Source organism: Ctenopharyngodon idella, chromosome 13 (assembly GCF_019924925.1).
Source record: "Ctenopharyngodon idella isolate HZGC_01 chromosome 13, HZGC01, whole genome shotgun sequence".
In the NCBI taxonomy this organism is placed as follows: Eukaryota; Metazoa; Chordata; class Actinopteri; order Cypriniformes; family Xenocyprididae; genus Ctenopharyngodon; species Ctenopharyngodon idella.
Genome location: NC_067232.1, coordinates 14,435,443 through 14,456,381, shown reverse-complemented (window position 1 = coordinate 14,456,381; position 20,939 = coordinate 14,435,443). Strand labels below are relative to the sequence as shown.

Here is a 20,939-nt window from a genome sequence, read left to right as displayed (position 1 = left end):
GCAACATTGATAATAAGAAATGTCTGGAGCAGCAAATCAACATATTAGAATGATTTCTAACATATTAGAATATTTTTTAGATCTATAATATCCTGCCACGTAGAAAATGTACTTTGTCATGTAAACAAAAAGCATAAAAATGCATTTCAATTTTCTCATATGCATCTCTCAATCACATACAGTCCTTTCTAAATACATGGTCTTGTGATAAATTAAAGGGGCAAAACATTCTACCCCACTTTCCCCAACACATCCAGAGGTGTCAGCTGTATCTAACTGACCGCTATCTTGGGCTCAGGTTCATGTTGTGATTAAAAAAAAAGCAGTTTTCCTCCTCTGCTGTTAACCCTGCAGGATATCAAATCAATCTATGTTTCAGCTACTAGATGAGGACTATTCAACAAGCTTGAGGCATTCATCACACTCAGCAGTCCTCTCTGCCTCTCAGTTTATCTTCATTCTGGTTCTTTTTCACATTCTTTCAGTCGCTCTGTCAGTCTGCCTTTCTTTCTCAAGTCTCTGATCTCTCGCTGCGAAACAAACTCTTTTAGGCTCATGCTTCCTCTTTTCTCAGCACTGCTCCTAAAAGATTAATGGGAGATTCATTATTCAGGTTACGCAGCGAAGGGGTGGGGGGCAGAGAAAATCATGCTGAGAGGCAGGAGTCATCAGTTATTCTAAAAACTTAATTACTGAAACTCAGCTTTAACAGCCTGTGTAAAGTTTGCACAAGACTAAAAGTGCAGGAAAATAAAAATGACATTGATGAACATGCATCAGAATTTCGCTGCACTGCATCTCTGAGGCAATTTACAGTGCCAAGAAATATCAGGCCTCAGTGAGTTTGAGAAGGCTAACACTTATTCAGTAATCATTCTCTTTCATCAAGACCGATTGGTGATTCGGAAACAGCTTTAAATGCATGACCTGATCTAATTACAGATTATGACAGATAAACTATAGCTTAAAATGTTTCCTATGAAAGATATAAAACTTTCAGTTCTGGAAGAGGTTTCTAGAGCATGCATTCCAACTGTGGATGTTTCAGCGATGGTGTATGTGCTTTTGCGCATGTAACAAAGCAACCCTTCACTAGCTCACATCATTAAAGAGGTCGCACCGTTAGGGGAGGGTTGCCATGGTTACCTGCTCCGCAGAGGCCTGAAGGTCTTCGTCCCGTGTGCATCCAGTCTCTCTTCATCCTCTGCAGGAGACGCAGTGCCGTCATCGAAACCTCGTGGCTCTTCTCTCCAAATTCCAGCATTTGCGCAAAACGCGGGATATAAAGACACGGATCTGTACGAAACAAAACTCTCAGAATTACAAAGATAGACAAGCATATCTAGACCTTCTCAAACACTGTTGCATTTTCAGTTCAATAACTATCAGTGCCAAATCTAATGTTTACAGCTGCTAATGAATGGTATATGAGGGTTTGTGCAAGATATACTTTATTGGGCATAATATTACATCCTCGTCTATCTTAAAATGCTAATAACCACTGATGAGTGTTCAGTTCAAAGGCTTTTAATATGCTTGAATTTCATTTAGTTATGATAATGTAACAAATATAATATTTATACTCGCATCAAATACTATAAAACTCATACAGAGAATGTTCATTATTAAGCTTCAGCCAACTGCTTGACATAAGATGTTTCTCGCACCATTAAAATTTGATTTAATGGAGGAGAAACATGACAGGTCGAGGGACTTTAACTTTCTGACAGTTTTCCAGTAATACTTTCAAAAGATAATGGCACTGTGTGGGAAAACTCAAGTCTTCTAGCTCTAACAAAGTATCAGCAAATCTTCCATTTAATCCAATGATTCCCAATCAAGGATGCGTGTACTGCAGGGGGTACTTAATCAGGCTCCATAGGGGTGATTTTGATTTGTTAAGAACTACAAAACAGAAATTAAATTAAAATGATTAGTGCTGTAAAGTGTTTAAATACATTTCAGATTTTTATGGTAATTAGACTCCAGAAAGAGGTAGATTTTACTCATCTCTCTCACTCTTCTACACAACAACACAATGTGCTCCTAGTTTCTACCCATCAAATGCCTCAGCACAGTCAATGAAATCAATATCAATTTAAATGCAGTTTTTAAATAACAGATTCAATAAAATGCTTCAGTTTGTAAGGGCGCTACATGTTTGGGTCTGTTTTCACCAATAATATTAACTGTTTTAGTTATACACACACACACATATATACATACATATATATATATATATTACACACACACACACACATTTTTGGTTTAATGTTGATGAAAGGGTACTTGAGCCTTACTGATGGGACTGTGGGAGTAGTGCACATAAATCAAGAAAGGTTGAGAAACTCTGATCTAATTCCCCACTACATATGTTCACATAAGCCGCTTAGATCCGTCTGTGCTGTCAGTGGGGGAAAAAAAGAGACCGAGGGAGAGAGGAAAGCATAATTCTGCGCGAGGAATGTATTGGGAAAACGGATAGCAGTCGTGCGCACTACAGTATTTCCACAAGTCCAGCCCTCGTCCGGTTTCTGACTCCATCACGACCGACCGTGAACCGGAGCAGTAAAACTTTTGACATCGCTTTAAGTCGAGCGTACTATCTCAGTTGTGTGATGAAAACAAACCAACGCATAAAATACAGCATTTGAGGTAAGAATACGCAAGATCTTTTATTGGTTGCACACTAGTAGAAGAACAGTTAAGTGTGACGCAAACATTACATTTACAGAACGCTGCAGCGCGCGGTTTGAAATGTATCCGTTGGATATTTTAATAAGAATATATAGCATATAAATAATGGTTATGTATTTAGTGTTATATTTCAGTTGCACTGTGAGTGTAAAGGACAAAAATATTGACGAACGAAATAAACGATCTGCAATGACGAACTCCGAATTTGATGTGCAAATAAACACAAAGATCTTTTATTTGACTCGGATCATTAAATGATACGTTAAGATTGTTAGTATTGTAAAGTTATAAACAAGCATGCGTAGGTTATATATAAAGAATTAAAAATCATCATCACTGAACAGTCCACAGAGATCCTCACAGGCTCCATTTACGCAGGGTTGCCAGACCCCACAAGAAAAACAAGCAATCTGCTTTAGACGTATATTTTCAATAATGTCCTTAAAGAAAAAAAAAATCATTATTTCACATATATATATATATAACTATATATTCACATATACATACTGCAAATAATCCCCAAAACAACACGTGAATAACCATGTGTAAATATCCTAGACAAGAGCTGCTTATAATAATGGGACATGGCAACACAGAATTTACAGGAGGGATAAGAGAGACAACCCTCCACTGCTGACGTCAGACGAGAGAGAGAGAGCTCAAAATAAACTCAAATTTAATCATTCCGTGTGGCCACAGCTGAGGAAAGGTCTGCTTGGCCGTTATTTAAGACTACAGACGCAATTTTTTTTTCAATACTTGTGTAATTCCTAAGTGATTTTAAACGGATTTGGATTGGATTTTCGGTATAGGATGGGAGAGTAACGTTATGTGATTAGGGAAAAGAGGATGGCATATCTATGAAATAATCCTTGAATTCCCAAATATTTACGTGCCCATTTAAGGACAGTGGAGCGGTTTTTGTTTCCAAGGAAACTACGCAATATTACTTGGGAATATCACGGACCACGGTTGTAGCTGATAGTTTTTTTTTATACAAAACAAAAACTTTTCTTTTTTGTTCTGATGCCCGCTGCGCCGGAATGCAGGCTGTCCCATCATGGCCGGATCATGAAATGCGTGACTTTTTTACTCTTGCTCCCCGAAACGTTAAAGAAGTTGAAGCGGGCAAGCAAGCACCCCGGCAGGCTGTCTGTGTGCTATAACATCTTAACTCTCTCCCTGAAGAAAAGGATGGCAGCGGAACTGTACCCCGTGAACGATCACGCCACAGTGCAGAAGAACGGGACCGTGATGCTGAGTCTGTCAGAGAAGAAGAGCGTAGAGCCGGTTGCGCAGACCACCGCGTCCATCGCCACCACACCAAACACAGAGCAAAACATCAACAACAACAACGTGGAGATTCCCAGCTGGCACTCCGCGCACCCGACGTTACGAGAAAGGCAAGACATTAAATCAAGTGATATAATGTCTGAATATGTATTAAATTAGTTTTTTATTACATTTGTACAGTATTAAGGCAAGTTATTTAAAAATAAGTGAAAAGACACTTAATATCTTAACATCAATTAAATAATATAATATTACATTATTTTCTTTCAAATTAAATGTGCTTTATTTGTTTATTTATTAACACCAAGGCTAAATGTATTTATTTTTTACTTTATGCAGAAATGCACTAATGTTCAATAATGAACACATGGCAGATGTTCATTTCATTGTTGGTCCACCCGGCGAATCGGAAAGGGTCCCGGCACACAAGGTGAGTCCACACACACCTCTCCCTCTACAATAACCACAACATATTTTGGATGTCTCCCAAATCTAACATACCTGATTTGACCCAACAGCTTATCAGTGGATCTGAAATAGGTGTCAGATAAGGGAGACATCCAGGAAATGCTTGGGAAAGGACTAGATAAAACACTGATGGATCCTCTCTTCTTTCTTTCTCAGTATGTGCTGGCAGTGGGGAGCTCCGTTTTCTGTGCCATGTTTTATGGGGATCTCGCGGAAGGGGACTCTGATATCCATATTCCAGATGTGGAACCCGCTGCGTTTCTCATCCTGCTCAAGTAAGACTCACTCACTAATCACATCCGGGCATTAATAACAGGGCGACTCAGCTTTCATGCCAAGCAGCACAGATGGGTTCACAGAGACTTTGACAGTGATGTCTTGGTTTAAGAGTCGCCCTCTTATTTCAGAGCTATTAGATCGTTTATTGGATTGTGAATGCGAATGATGTGCTTTTTCCCTGGGAAAGTTGGAAGTCACTATTTAAAGCAGTAGCAATGCAATAAAAGATCATGTTAAACAGATCAGCTTTAGTGAAGTATGAACTAGCAGTTTTATTCTCTTCGTATGGAAGAACATCTCTGCACTCAAAATGGACAATTTTGTGTTTATTATAAATTATTTATCTGTGCATGTCCTTATATATTTTTTAATTCATGTTTAATTCTTTATTCAAAATAACTTCCCCTCCCCCTTAAAACAACATCTCTTCTCTGATGACGTGTTTACTGACACAAGAGCCGAACAACCTGTCACTCAGAAGAGATTGCAATTGCAAACTGATACTGATTCAATGATCCAATCAATTCCCGATGGACAGAATTAAGTCCCACCCTACATTTTTTTCCTCTTTCGAGAAGCCATTTCACTCATATATACGTCACCAGTGTTAGGGTAACGCATTACAAGTAACTTGAGTTACGTATAAGATTACTTTTTTCAAGTAACTAGTAACACATTACTTTTTCAATTCACAACAACATATCTACTTTAAAATAGTTACTTTTTCACATTTATTGACTGACAGCTCTCCTGTCGCCATGTTGAGAGAAATAAAGTGTAGAACATGATGGTTATTGTAGTTCTAGGCTAAATGTGAACATGCATTTACTCATCTCACTTGCACGAAAACATTCAGTATTCCTCAAAATGAATAAAAACAGTGAAATGCAATCTCAGAATTTAAGGCAAACCTGTAATAAACTATATTAAATTACACAAATGTACTTTATGTATTTAATCTTACTTTATTAACCAATATCTTTGCTGCTGACCTTCAATGATCTAATTTAACCATACTAATAAGCAAAAATTACTTTCCCGAATGGCAGCACAGCTGAAAGGTTTGTTTGAGCTGCGCCCTCTACTGTACAGGCGTAAATATGCTTTTCCTTCAGCCTAAGGCTTATTCATTTCACTTTTGGTGTGAAAGGGCCTTAACATTCGCCATTTTTTTGTTGTTGTTATTAAAAACAAACAAGCAAGCTCAGCCCAGGTGAGAACGCAAAAGTAATGTAATGCATTACTTTTAAGTAACTGAGTAACACAATTAGTTACTTTTTTTAGGGAGTAACGCAATATTGTAATGCATTACTTTTAAAAGTAACTGTCCCCAACACTGTACGTCACAATAGGGCAGAAAAGACAATCGCAACTTCTTTTTCATGCAGACTTTAAAGTTTACCCTAACCTCTCTATCTTCCTCTTCTTTACCAGATACATGTACAGTGATGAAATAGAGCTGTCGGCCGACACAGTTCTAGCTACGCTCTACGCTGCCAAAAAATACCTGGTGTCTGCTCTGGCTCGCGCATGTGTGGGTTTCCTCGAGACGAGCCTGGAGGCCCGAAATGCGTGCGTGCTGCTATCTCAGAGTCGTCTGTTTGAGGAGCCAGAGCTCACTCAGAGATGCTGGGAAGTGATCGACGCCCAGGCAGAACTTGCGCTGCGCTCCGAAGGTTTCTCTGAGATTGACCTGCCCACACTGGAAAGCATTTTACACAGAGAGACGCTGAACGTGAAGGAGGCGGTGGTGTTCCAGGCTGTCCTGGGATGGGCCGATGCAGAGTGTCGGAGACAAGGCTTAAGCCTCACGTCACAGAACCAGCGCTCTGTGCTGGGAAAGGCATTGCACCTTGTGCACCTGCCCTCCATGACACTGCAGGAATTTGCAGACGGAGCGGCGCAGTCGAACATTTTAACCCTTGAGGAAACACACAACATCTTTCTCTGGTATACAGCTGCTACGAAACCTTCACTGGGATTCCCGGTTGCATCCAGAAAGGGGCTGGCGCCGCAACGCTGTCACCGGTTCCAGTCATCCGCCTACCGAAGCAACCAGTGGCGCTACCGCGGACGCTGTGACAGCATCCAGTTCGCCGTGGACAAGCGAGTGTTTATCGCCGGACTTGGTCTGTACGGCTCCAGTGGAGGGAAGGCGGAATATAGCGTCAGAATTGAACTAAAGAGACAGGGAGTGCTTCTGGCACAAAACTTGACCAAATTTGTGTCGGATGGTTCTAGCTCAACGTTCCCTGTGTGGTTCGAGCACCCACTACAGGTGGAGCAGGATGCGTTCTACACGGTTAGCGCCGTTCTTGATGGGAGCGAGCTAAGTTATTTTGGACAGGAAGGAATGACAGAAGTCCAGTGTGGGAAAGTCACCTTCCAGTTTCAGTGTTCCTCTGATAGTACTAATGGGACAGGGGTGCAGGGGGGACAGATTCCGGAGCTGATATTTTATGCATGAGTACTCAGACTGATCCATTAATGAAAAGACAGCAGGGGGATTTTTTTCTCAAATAATTGCCTTCATTCACAATAGCTACAAGATACTACTAGAGGAGGAGAAACAATGCCCTCTGATCTGATTTTATTTTTGTCTCATATATAATGGAATGCTGCCCGTTCTTATTTATTTCTTTAAACACAGTGTTTTAAAACACATACTTTAATTTAAGCATATTTTCTTTCTAATTATTCATAATCTGCCTGTGTAAAGTGGGGCAGTTTGCACTTGAAACTAGACAGCTTTTCCTCTGTCTTGTTTAATGGTTATTTGTTGACAGCTTGATGCTGAGTGACCTGAAAAATCATAAAATATTTGTTTCTATTCATCAAACAGCATTTCCTTTTCTTTTGTCTAATGTGCAGTTATGATAAGAATTGTGTTTACTGTTTAAATCTGGGTAATATATACCCTTAAAGAGATCACCCAAAAATGAAAATTCTCTTATCATTTATTCACCCTCATGTTATTCCAAACCTGTATGACTTAATACCTTCCTTCTGCAGAACAGAAAGAATATTTTAAAGAAAGTTTAATCTGTTTTTTGCCCATATAATGAAAGTCAATGTGGTCCAAAACAACATTGGACCCCATTGACTTTCATTATTTTGGCCAAAGAAAACAACCTAGACACTTTTCCCAAATATCTTCCTTTTAGTTCCAGAGACAAAAGAAAGTCATACAGGTTTTAAATGACATAAGGGTGAGGAAAAGATAACAAAAGTTTGTTTTTACATTGCACAAATCAATCCAGTGTTCAATTCAGGTTTTACATTTGCAGTTGCACAGCACCCTCTGGGTATAAAGAGCAGCACTACACTGACCCATTCATACACTGCAGTACTAGTACAATTTGGGTGAGCAGCAAAGCATCATGGGAAAAAGAAATGACACTTGTTTGTGATATTTGATGCTTACCGATAGCTGGTGCGTTGATGCACAGCTCCCTGGCTAAAACAAGGAATGTTTTCCCCAAAACATACACGTTCACCTAGGGCAAGAAAGAAAGAGTGAGACATGGACACAAATTTTTGGTCAAGTACAAAGAGAGAAAGATAGTGGGAATATATAACAGAGAATGAGAGTAAGAGATAAGATAGAGTTAGGAGGATGAATAAAGGGACAAGAAGACTTTGTAATAACGCTGTATATTTTAACAGATGCTGAAGGTTGCGGAGTTCATAGCTCTGGGGTTTGGATCCGTACCAGCATCACCACAGAGTCTTCACTTTCTCACAAACTCTATATCTGTGTCTTATCCTTCAAGGATGAACTACAATAACAAAATATTTCATAAAACAAGCTTTAAACATCATATAACTCAGAACTTATCTTTTTGGACCACCTTAATAATTATTTAAATGAAGGATGATGCACAAACACAGACACCCTATTTCTTCCATCTGGGCCCCACAGCATTAAAGAGGGATCTTTTTTGGATGATGTCAGAGGTCACAACCACTGAAAAGTAGAATGGCCCTCACACACTCCTGACCTGAGAGGGGCGGCAACAGCCTTATGCCTCAAAAGAGCTCCTCTGTCTGGGGGAGAGCAAAGGAATTTATGGGTCCTTTCTCTGGTAAAATCCCCTAATGACTCAAATACCGCAGTGGACAGGGTCTGCGTGTTACTGTGTGGGGCAGGGAGGGGGTTTAATAGGACAGCTGGGAGGGTAAAAATATAAAACAAACGGCCACACCAGCTGGAAGAAAATGGCTTTCACATACTAATACATGCACAATTTATAAATAACTGGGCTCAAAAGTCTAGGATTGCTAGTAAAAATGCATCTATTTGCATTATGGTCTAATTTAATACAAAACCGTTCATTACAAATGATACCAGCATAACAATTTTGAGTGAAAAGCTATACGTGAAAAATGTACATGAATGTCACAATTTTTAGTATTTTTTTGTCCCCCTTTCATATGAATATTGTCACAAACCTGCTTATTTCATTTTAACTAAAACAGTACAGAATCAGACAGACAGACAGATAGATAGATAGAAACTTACCTGTAGGATGTCACTCAAGTCAAGCAGCATGTCTGAGAAAGTGCATTAAAGAAATCATACACATTTATGTATTTTACAGAACATTTTATCTAAAGCAACTTATAGTGCATTCAAGATATAAAATTTTTAATTGCATGCATTTTCTAGAACAACTTGAGGTTGAGTAAATGATGACAGAATTTTCATTTTTGGGTAAACTATCATTTTTAAAGTCACAATTAAAGCAAAATTGAAAATTCTTGTTTTTATTTTGTTGTTTATTATAAATGATTTATCCTTGCACATCATTGTTTTTTTTAATTTATGCACCCTCGTAATTTTTAATAGAAATAAGTTGCCCTCCTTCTTGCTGCGACAACACCTTTCTTAGGACACTTTTACTGGCACAATAATCCCTCTCTCCAGCAACCTGTCAACCTGTCTGAGATTGCAGCAATTAGCAAACGACAACAATCCAGCAACGATCCAATCATTTCCCAATATATAAAATCCTACCCTGCATTTTTTTTTTTTTTGAGAACCAACTTCGATTTCATCATGCCAACTTTAAAGTGAAGTGATATATATATACACATATATACACACACACACACAGGGACACTTGGAGAAGACAGAGACAGACAAGAAACAGGGAGGGATATTGGTCAGATTTGGTCTCTTTGCTTGACATTTTCCCTCTTTGAGTAGAGCTCCACTGAACCACCACCTCATGAACTCTGGAAATCCCCGTCTCCTGGCAACGAGTACTCTGTATCCATGGAGACCAGCACACCTGTCTAATCAAGACAAAGTGTATTAAAACATCCCATTAAAAATGTCATTGTGGGATATTCAGTTGCCAAGGTAACAGTGAGAGATAATCCTAAATTGTGGGATTATGGATGACCCTGTTAAATTAATGATTATTTTTAGGATGCATCAGGATTTGACCTTTCCAGGGAGAAATCCAACATATTGCAAAATTAGCTAAAGGCTAATTTCCCTAATCACTTTACAGGAAGCACAGTGTTTAGGTGTCAATGTAGAATTACAGATACTGTAAAAAATAAAAATAATAATAATAATAATAATAAATAAATAAATAAATACAAATTAGTCAAGGATAAAATGGGAAAACAACTACAATAATCCACAAACAGATTGGTGTCTTAGAGCTAACCTTAGAGCAAGAAGACATTCTGTAGGCTGACTTTTGAAATATAATGCGATATAATGTCCGTCTAAATTTACCCTGTATAGTGGAGATTGAGACCAACAATGCTTCTCTCTCTCACTCACTCACTCACTCAAATATCCCTTTTCCTCCTGGGCAGAAAGTGAAAGCTCTCTCATGAGTTCTTATATAACCCTACTAGACATCTAACTGAACACGTACGTTGCATAATCTCAGACAGACGGAAAGATTATGTTGCCTCTATTTGTTTTTGAACAAGTGAAAGCAAGCAGCATTGTCCATGAAAATCCAAATACGCACAAATGTGAGTGTTACTGTGGTGGCATTTTTAGACTGTAGAAGGCAGATGAAAGATGAATAAAATCACCTAATATGCATTCAAGTTATAACGGCTGAATATAACAGTTATAATATAACTGAATATAACAGCTGGTGCAATTAAACATCCATGCATCCATCCATCCATCCATCCATCCGTGAACGTGTGAATGTTATCTACCGCATCTCACGCTGGTGGACGTCAATTACCAGACAGCACATTCATACCCACCTTGCCTTAAAAAACAATTATATAGATCTATTCGCTGCTTTTTTATTGTAGGAAGTGAGGGATAATAGAGAAATCTACTGTCATGATCCATATTTAAACTTGCACCGCATTAGGCAAAATGCTGGAGGACGTGCACTAACTGCCAGGCAGAAAACAACACAAACTATAATAAACTAAAGCGGGGTGTTCCAGTCTACTTTTTTGTGTAGTACAGGCCTAATGCAGTCTCCTGAGAGACACACCCTGCCTTATTTCCTGCTTCTCTTTGAACACACATAAACCCTCTGGAAAAGCCAACTCGCTTATAAGTGAGATCCCGTCTCGGACACTAGATGAGGTTTTGCTGAAGCGTAGGCTAAACAGGAAGCAAATTATTTTATACACAAACACATTAAAGATAACAACCTAAGTTAGACTCTGACTCAGTGAGTCAGTGTGAGAGTGTAGGATGATTATTACAAAAATAAGCATGAGTGTTCACACACGGGAGAACCGGGGCTATATGACTAAGCATCAGACGCTGTGAGTGTTTGTGCGTGGCGTGGAATGCAGACAGACGTACGTGAGGAGACCAAATCAAGACGACTGACTAACACCTTTGACCATCTACCCTCACAGAGGGCCTCTCTTGCTCAACCTCTCTTCTTCCATACCTACCGCTTCAGCTTCTTTCCATGGATCTGAGTCACCATCTCTTTTTGTTTATGCTATTTTGCGTTCTCTCTCCATATTTTATATATATATTATATATATATGGTGTACAAACTATGCAGAACAAGAGCATTACTATCAAACTACTTACTAAATACCACACAGTATATTTTGCATACTATTTGAAGTATTAGGAAAGTAATCATTATACCCTTATAAATGTTTCAAACAGTAATAAGCTACACTGGTATCAAATGACCTAATCAAGTGGCAGGCACATAGCATACAATTATCATCATGGAAATAAAAATGGCAAAACCGCTACTTTCACAACTCAGTTTTGCATTAAAAAATGTCAACTCTTTGTAGTTTAATCAAATAATTAGTCAAAATAGAGAACACAGCTGTAATTACCATCAATTCATTCACCACACTGGAAATGGGAGATCAAGACGAGTGCTCTGCACTGTGGGATACAGTGCAGTCTGCTATGTTTTAAACTATGCAATTACCAGATGTACTAGGTCATCTGGGTATTTGTATACAGTGCACAGCACACATACTATATTCTGCAGGAATAATAAAAATAACATGTCCAGCGAAATTTTGCAGGCAAAAAAGGTCTACTGTCTATTGGCAATAGTGTAGCGATTTATGAAGCCCAACTCAAACAAGCAGCTTTGCAAATTCACGTGACCAACTTGAACCTATTTCAAAATCTGCGTGGGAAAAACTTTTCCTGATTGCGTTCAATAATTCTTACTGGAATGACTGGATTTCGCCTGTGAAAATCTGCCGACCAATGGTAAACATGACTGTACCTTTAGTATATTATTGCAAATATAGTCATAATATCTGAAAAACTACAAGACAAATACATGATAAAAATATTGAAGAAGCATCATTTTAAATCCCATTGTCAGACTGACAAAAAGATAAGATTGTGGAAACATCAAAATAGTGTTCAGTTTATGTAATCCGTGACATCTAACATTATGCTGGGATTGGGAGCAGCTCTTGACTGTTGCAAACAGCTGCCCATCATTGAACTGTATTTTACACTCTAAAGGCCTATTCACTCCAAAGATGATTACAATATAGTTTTAAAAAATCATTCTAAATATAAAAGAATAGTAGAGTCCACATCACAACTATAACAGCACAGAGAAACAATATCATTGGAATCACTTTCAGAACATTTTTTTTTTTCAAGCTGATAAACGATAAAAACTTTGGCAGCCAATCAGAATCCATCCTGCTCGATCATTTAAAGGAATAGCCCACTTTCAAATAAAAATTTCCTGATAATTTACTCACCCCCATGTCATCCAAGATGTCCATGTCCTTCTTTCTTCAGTCGAAAAGAAATTAAGGTTTTTAATGAAAACATTCCAGGATTTTTCTCCTTATAGTGGAATTCAATGGTGTCCAAACGGTTGTAGGTCAAAACTACAGTTTCAGTGCAGCTTCAAAGGGCTTTAAACGATACCAGACGAGGAATAAGGGTCTTATCTAGTGAAACGATTTGTCATTTTCTAAAAAATATAAAAATGTATATGCTTTATAGGCACAAATGATCGCATCATAGAGCTACCACCAGAACGCGATTCTGTATTCTTCAAAAAGCTTACGGTAAATGTCCTAAACCTTCCCTATTCAACTTGCGGAACTGGCGCCGCGTTCGTTCCGTAAGTTGAATAAGGAAGGCGTAGGACATTCGGCGTAAGCTTTTTGAAGAATACGGAATCGCGTTCTGGTGGAAGCACTTGTGATGCGATCATTTGTGCCTACAAAGCATATACATATTGATTTTTTTTTTTTTTTTTTTAAGAAAATGACCGATCGTTTCGCTAGATAAGACCCTTATTCCTCGTCTGGTATCGTTTAAAGCCCTTTGAAGCTGCACTGAAACTAATTTTGACCTTCAACCGTTTGGAGACCATTGAAGTCCACTATAAGGAGAAAAATCCTGGAATGTTTTAATCAAAAACCTTAATTTCTTTTCGACTGAAGAAAGAAGGACATGGACATCTTGGATGACATGGGGGTGAGTAAATTATCAGGAAATTTTTATTTAAAAGTGGACTAATCCTTTAAAGCAGCAGAAAACATAACTGCAGCGCGCTTAGAATAAACAGAACGATATCGTTAGCCAGTGTGGACAATAAAATAGATATCATTATAGTTATCGTTCTTGGTGTGACAGGCCTTAACCCACAGCAAAAAAACAGTTTACACAAACATGGATGCACCATCCATGTGTAAATATTTTATCATCTACTTCACCATTCATGGTGTAAAACCCTCAATAACAGACTTTTTATTTTCTCTCTAAGTGCTTCCATCACCTCATGGCTAAAGGATACGAGGCGTTCCCTCTGTCCGGCAGACGAGGTAGAGGCAGGCGGCGATGACATGGGATGATTTGCGTCCTCTGGTCAGATGCTTGCAGAGTGCCATCTTGTAAAAGTTGAAGGCAGTGTCCAGACAGTGCTGATTCATTTGTAGCTGATGACCAAGATGGTTTATCTGTCGCTTAGCTAAGTAAAACACAACCAAAAACACCACAGTCAGGCATTTTCCAAGCACATTTACAGCAGGTTTATCCCCTCAAAAGTTAATAGTGGAAACACACAATTTGTAAAAGCTCCTGGTTTGCCCCTTCTTGGGGTGAAACCAACAAACTTTAGGTTGCCAGTCCAACTCTATGTTGTGTTTACATTAGGGGCGTAACGGTTCAAATTACTCACGGTTTGGATTTTATCACGGTTTTAGGGTCACAGTTTTGGTTTGGTCAAATTAGGTCAAATTACTACTGTCAAATGAAAATAAGAACAAATAATCAAACTACAAGTGCCAGCACAAATAAATACAGTAGAGCAAAGATACAAATAAAATTAACAGTGCTTTTTGTGTTTTTCAGACATCTAACAATAGTTTTCAGGTACAGAAATTAAAGTAATCAAATGTAAAACAATATTGCATTTAATCTTGAATAAATTAAATAAAGATTAATCATTATTTAAGTTTCAAAAGCTATTCAGTCAAGAGCAGCGAGTGATTTCCTTGACTTTTGTTGTAAAATTAAAAACACAGACAGCAGGAATATTAGGCTGCTGTCACTTTAAGACATAATGCATGGTTCCAGTACACTGATACTGCAAGTGAGTGCCGAACCGTTTTTTTTTTGTTTGTTTTTTTTACGGAGAACCCTTACACCCCTAGTTTAAATCAAACAAACAAACAAAGAGCATTTGAAGAAAATTGCCTTTTTTTAACTTCTGTTTATTAAACCAGACAGAGAGGAAGACCTTTGCCTCATAGATTATTCCTGATTTCCATGTTTTTCCAAGTCACGATGAAGCAGAAGTAGTGACAGATCTTTTCTTCCATATTGTGATGTACATTTGAATGTAACAGATTGGGGAAAAAAAAAAAAAAAAAAAAATCCAGAATGGGAATCTGAACACTGGATAAAGCTAGGTGCAAAATTCTTGCTTCATTTTGTTGACAGTTAAAAGTTAAAAATTTTGGTTATCTATTTTAATCACTCAATAAATCAAAAAAAATATTGGCAACAGCCAGGGGGGGGATCAATGTTCACCATGTTTTTAGGAATAAAATAGTACATAAATCAGGCAAATAGTATATGAACAAACCCCCTAAAAAAACTTCAGAATATAGATAGGAATAAAACTGGAAAGTTTGGTGTAAATCAGTCTGAAAAAGAGACTCTAAACATTGGCCAGTGCATGAAATATCACTGTTGCTTTTACTGGAAGATCCAGTTATGACATTTTGATTAAAATGTTACAAGGTCAAAAAAATTGTAAAAATAAAAAATGCACAGATGAATCAGTTACAATAAAATCTATAACATGCATTTAGAAAAATAGATAAGAATTTTCATTTCATCCCAACTTCAAGAGCTAAATCTAAAGGTGAAGTGTGTTTTGTGTTTTTTTTTGTTGTTGTTGTTGAAATACATTTTTCACCCAGTTTAATGTGCAGTCAACTATATGTAATGCTTATACAACACCTCTACTATTCTTGAAGTTAACACCAAAAACTGATAGTTTAACCATAAACAAATTACATATTGACTACAAAGTAAAGGTCTAGTTACATTATATATGAGCACCTGCTGTGGACGGGCTGTTTGGCCCTTCAGAATGGGAGGAGAGCATCTTCAAGCTGAAAGCAGGTCTGTTTATACAGATTCAAGATCTCACAGAGCAACTTTTGTTCTCTCACCACACACAGATAGTATAAATCTCGATGCAGACATGAGGCCATTAATCACACGTGTACATTCCCACACACATACACAAATAAAGTGGCCTCCGCATTTCCCTCCCAGCACACACACAGACCATACGGTTGTCTGACCAAACTGATTCATCGGTTACTACACAAAAGCACATAAACCCACCACACCTTCTGACTTCTCAGGCTTAATAAGCCTCTTTCAAAAACAACCATTACCATCTGGCTGAAATGAACCTCACACGCTTAACTTGAAACCACATTACACAAGCCCACAGCTTCCAAAGAATCCCCCTATCTCATAAACACAGAACACATATAGTTAATATCTTGCTCAATCATGTATTTTAATTAAATAGAATATTATGGACATATCTAACACACACAGTATTGCACAAGTTTCAGTGACGCATAGTATCACCTCATTCACAGGAAATGTTTCAAAAAATTTAACCCTTTAATAAAAAAGCACAATATAGACTTTACAATGATATACATCTAATGCCATGAACATGAACATGAAATTTGTATGATTAAGGAATAAATTAACATCGATAGCGCTGTATGAAGAAATCAAAACAATTAAGCAAGTAATTAAAATATTTACATCACAAACGCTCTTATGAGAAATTAATGAACGTCACATGAAGGGTTTATAGATACCTTAAGTATGTCACATAGAAAGAAAAGTTACATACACTACCATTAAAATGTTTGGGATCACTATGATTTTTTTTCCTGAAAGAAATTGATACATGCATAGACACATTAAAATGGCCAAAAGTGACAGTAAAGACATTTATAATGTTATAAAAGAGTTATGTTTGAATGCTGTTCATTTGAACTTTCTATTAATCAAAGAATCCTGGAGAAAAATGATCACAATTTCCACAAAAACATTAACTGTTTTCAACATTGATAATAGTGAGAAATGTTTCTTGATCACCAAATCAGCATATTAGAATGATTTCTGAAGGATCATGTGACACAGACGACTGATTCCAGACCTTTGAATGGTAGTGTCTATGCTTTATGTCTGTTTTATGACTGTCATGAAGCGTAAATGAAGGCTATACGAAGGACATATGAATTCTTCATGAATGGCAAATACTGTATATGAACGCTCACCATTCTGTAGAGTGGCAGCTCTGGACTCCCTCCCAACCCCAGTGTGGAAGTTTCCTCCCAATGATGGCACAGTTCCAGATGCTGCAACAAAGCAAAAATAAAATAGATTAGTAATACTAGTATTATGAGAACAGAAAAATATAATCCATCTCTTCCATTAATATTTTTATGTTCTTAAAGAATTTAAAATATCTGTAGTTTTTTATTATGCCTATATGTAGCACTTTGTATTACCATTGTGTATAGTGTGTATAGTTCATTAAAACTTGCCTTACCTAGTACTCTTTATCTTACCCAATACTTTTAATGATTTACCTTAGAAGAAAGGTAAAAACAACACTTATATTCAAAATGAATGCTTGCCATGCTTAAAACTAGATGAGGTGGTGAAAGGCAGCTTCCACTATAAAAGTTTTCATAGGCTTTATGTTGAACGTCACATGAACAAACAGGAAAACATGTCTCATCCACTTGTCAGAGAAAATGTTAAAATGCAGTATGAACTGACAGCGATATCTAAGGATTTTTAAGGTAATCAGCTAATATAGTTATTTTTATTGTTTCCAGCATTTTCTTCAATTTTAATATCTGAATGTTAGTGAGAGAAAGAAAAATAATAAAATAAAACTTTTTAGATATGGCATCGGTTATGCTCATCTTTGGTAGTTCCTTTGAAGGTATCCAGAGTAAAACAGCACTATATTTAACGAAGCACATGCAAAAGACCTGAACTTAAAATGATGCGACCTGTTTTAAATATTGAAGTTTGTTGCTTATAACCCCCATTGCAGCACATTAGTTAAAAAAAAAAAAAAAAGAAACTTGCCAGCCATCTGGTGTTCAAAGACAGTACAGCAGTTTAAAAAAAAAAAAAAAAACCCTCTCATCCCACTTATGACCTGTTTCACAGACTAGGCTTAAGACTAGTCCCATACTAAAAATGCATGTTTGAGCTGTCCTTAACTGTCTTAAAATATGTCAGTGCCATTGTTTTGTCTCAAGATTCACATCAGTAATGTTTTTTTTTCCTAAGGCACGTTTATAAAAGCTACTTAAATGTCCTAATTTAACTAAGGCCTACTCCTGGTTTAATCTAAGCCTTGTCTGTAAAACCGGGCCTTAAAGGGTTAGTTTACCCAAAAATGAAAATTATCCCATAATTTACTCACCCTCAAGCCATCCTAGGTGTATATGACTTTCTTCTTTCAGTCAAACACAATGTGAGTTATATTAAAAAAATATCCTGGCTCTTCTAAGCTTTATAATGGAAGTGAATAAACCCTAGATTATGAAGCCCAAAAAAGTGCATCCATACACCAAAAATGCAATCCATACAGCTCCAGGGGGTTAATAAAGGCCTTCTGAAGCAAAATGATGGGATTTTGTAAGAAAAATATACATATTTATAACTTTATAAACTGTTATCACTGGGTTATGGCCATACACGAGTCTAGTTCCAGTGGAAAAGTGATCTCTGACTCGACGCATGATGTATTGACGAATGCAGAAGCACAGAGGAGAAAGCAAAACAAAACACCGGTCATTAATTAGAAGTCTAAAACCAGAATTTTTAAAGAGAAATGTAGGAGGATTTCGATACAAGAGAAGAGGAGCTTGAGTTTGTTACCCAAACCTATTTGTTTGAGGACAGAGGACACTCTTCTGCCAGAACTAGACTCACGTACGGCCATTACCGAAAGCCAGTGATTATAGTTTATAAAGTTATAAATATGGATATTTTTCTTACAAAAAAACAAATTGTTTCGCTTCAGAGGGATCTTATTAACCCCCTGGAGTTGTAGGCATTACTTTTATGATGGATGGATGCACTTTTTTGGGCTTCAAAATCTAGGGTTCACTCTCATTCACTCCCATTATAAAGCTTGGAAGATCCAGGATATTTTTTAATAAAACTCCGATTGCTGTTGTATAATATGTTTTGCTGAAAGAAGAAAGTCATATACACCTAGGATGTGTTAAGGATAATTTTCATATTTGGGCACAGTATGCAAGTTTCGCACTAGAGGTCCCTTATTCAAAACAATTACAATGATGAGCATGGAATCATGGGAGTTGTCGTCTTCACCTCCACAGCCACCAGAAAGCAATCCATCAGGACTCAGGCAGAAATCATGTTCATGGATGAGCTAACGTATTAAAGATTTATTAACGTTACTGTGGCGTGAAACAGGGCGGGGCCGAGAGCCTGGCACATTTTATATGCCGCAGTCAGCCGCATTTTTATTGTTTGTTTATTTTACGATTAAGGTTATGTTTAACATCTACCTCCTTCTCTGAACCTGAAACCCTTTGTTACAGTTACATTTGATCCCTTTAAATGTTTTTTATTTCTAATGAAATGGCCACAAGTGCTGAATTACTACTCATACAGGTCACTTTATCTGATGAATTAAAATTGTGGAGTAATGCAGCACTGTTTTACTTGGTCAAAACAATTATACTAATTTATTTTAGTGTGTTGAAAGTTAATGTTAGTCTGTGCGTTCGCTCAGTGGCTGGTATGAGACACCTGTTGCACACTGCAGTAAGCTAGATCGATATTAGAATATCATAATCATAATTGGCATGCAGTTAATTTTTGGCAGAGAAAATGCTGTATTACTGTTCCTACAAATAAAGCTTGCGGTACATCAAGAAAACAAGAGATTCAAACAATAAGACTAACTGTGTTGAGCTATATAACATATAAACGTAACATATAGCATATAAAACACATAATATAATATACAATATATAATATACATAATATACAACATTTTCAAACGTGGGAAGATTTCAGGACAGTTAAATTCAGAGGGAAAAAAACTTTAAATTTTGTCCAAGACTAGAAATTCCTTGAACACTATAAAAGTGGAAGCAGATTATAATAACATAAAGAAGATCTCACAGGCTGACAACTGGAACTGTTTCTAGTCAAGGTTCCTAACAGGTCTATCTAATGGACGGTGCGATAGAAGACGAAATCATATAGCTTTTCAATTGGATCCTCTGAGCTACACACAAATAACAAATTTCGTTAAGCTCACAAGCTCACAAATTTATTCCCTTATAAATATATTAAAACAAATTAAATTCAGTAAAAAACTGTCTGTGGTGTATATGAACTATAACTCACAGTCACCAGCGACAAACTGCCCCACGGCGGACGATCCTCCTCCACTGTTCTCCACGAAGGTTACCTCGGAAACGATGATGTTGTCCTCCAGCACGGAGCCGCAGCCCATGCACACGGCATCACCCCGTGCCTGGTCCACATCAATGTCCGTCCCCCCACAATTCTTACACCTCCTCATGGTCACGACCAATCAGCTCACACAATAGAGGAATGATCTCTAAATTCATATAAAAAAATAAAAAAAAAGATATGAGTGAATCTTAGAGACACATATGAGGTGAACAGCAAAGTTCATAGTTGTCAGTGGCAGATTTTAGGCTGAACAAAGACTACAGCAGTGGGTCATTCTTGGTCCAAAGTGCCACAGTCTGACTGTCCATTCACTGAGACTCGTAACTAGTAATTATTGCATTCAGTATTGGGCTTGATTATACTTAATGACAATACAGTGTATAAAAACCAAATGGAAATGATTGGATTAACAACAATTATTTTTTTCTATTAACTGCCTTAAAAAAAACCCACCAAATCCATTTTGAACATCCCATTTTAACACTATGTAAAATAAAAGACATGTTGCCAATTTCATACAAAGTAAATACACTCAATATATATTTTAATAATACATACATTAATAATTATTCACATTTTAGTCATTTTTAATCATTTGTTTTGGCCTTAGTACAAAGACATTTTAAAACATCCTGTCTTTATAATTCTCACACAGTATATATTCCATCATAATTTAAATATACAGTTCTCATTATATTTTAGG

General features: G+C 37.3%; 2 protein-coding genes across 4 annotated transcripts in view; one reads left to right on the top strand and one right to left on the bottom strand.

The window, feature by feature from the left end:
* brf1a (BRF1 RNA polymerase III transcription initiation factor subunit a) overlaps positions 1-20,939 on the bottom strand; it is a 47,854-nt gene that overhangs the window by 26,052 nt on the left and 863 nt on the right. The window contains exons 2-7 of one of the 2 annotated variants that reach the window (XM_051917498.1): positions 20,165-20,381; positions 17,029-17,109; positions 14,001-14,174; positions 9,260-9,291; positions 8,162-8,234; positions 1,147-1,296 (exon numbers count right to left, since the gene is read on the bottom strand). In XM_051917498.1, coding sequence (XP_051773458.1) covers positions 1,147-1,296; positions 8,162-8,234; positions 9,260-9,291; positions 14,001-14,174; positions 17,029-17,109; positions 20,165-20,342 — 688 coding nt within the window. In that variant the 5' untranslated portion in view covers positions 20,343-20,381. Of the gene's footprint in view, positions 1-1,146; positions 1,297-2,300; positions 2,521-8,161; positions 8,235-9,259; positions 9,292-14,000; positions 14,175-17,028; positions 17,110-20,164; positions 20,382-20,939 lie in introns of those variants that run through there. The other variant, XM_051917499.1, reaches the window with a different exon arrangement.
* On the top strand, positions 2,510-7,576 carry btbd6a (BTB (POZ) domain containing 6a). 2 transcript variants are annotated; one of them, XM_051917510.1, is made up of 5 exons: positions 2,510-2,655; positions 3,886-4,100; positions 4,330-4,420; positions 4,615-4,733; positions 6,172-7,576. In XM_051917510.1, exons 2-5 carry the CDS (start codon positions 3,892-3,894, stop codon positions 7,202-7,204), a joined length of 1,452 nt encoding a protein of 483 aa, XP_051773470.1. In that variant the 5' UTR covers positions 2,510-2,655; positions 3,886-3,891; the 3' UTR covers positions 7,205-7,576. The 2 variants fall into 2 exon arrangements, with proteins under 2 accessions (XP_051773470.1, XP_051773469.1); XM_051917509.1 differs by lacking the exon at positions 2,510-2,655 and having other exon boundaries at positions 3,344-4,100.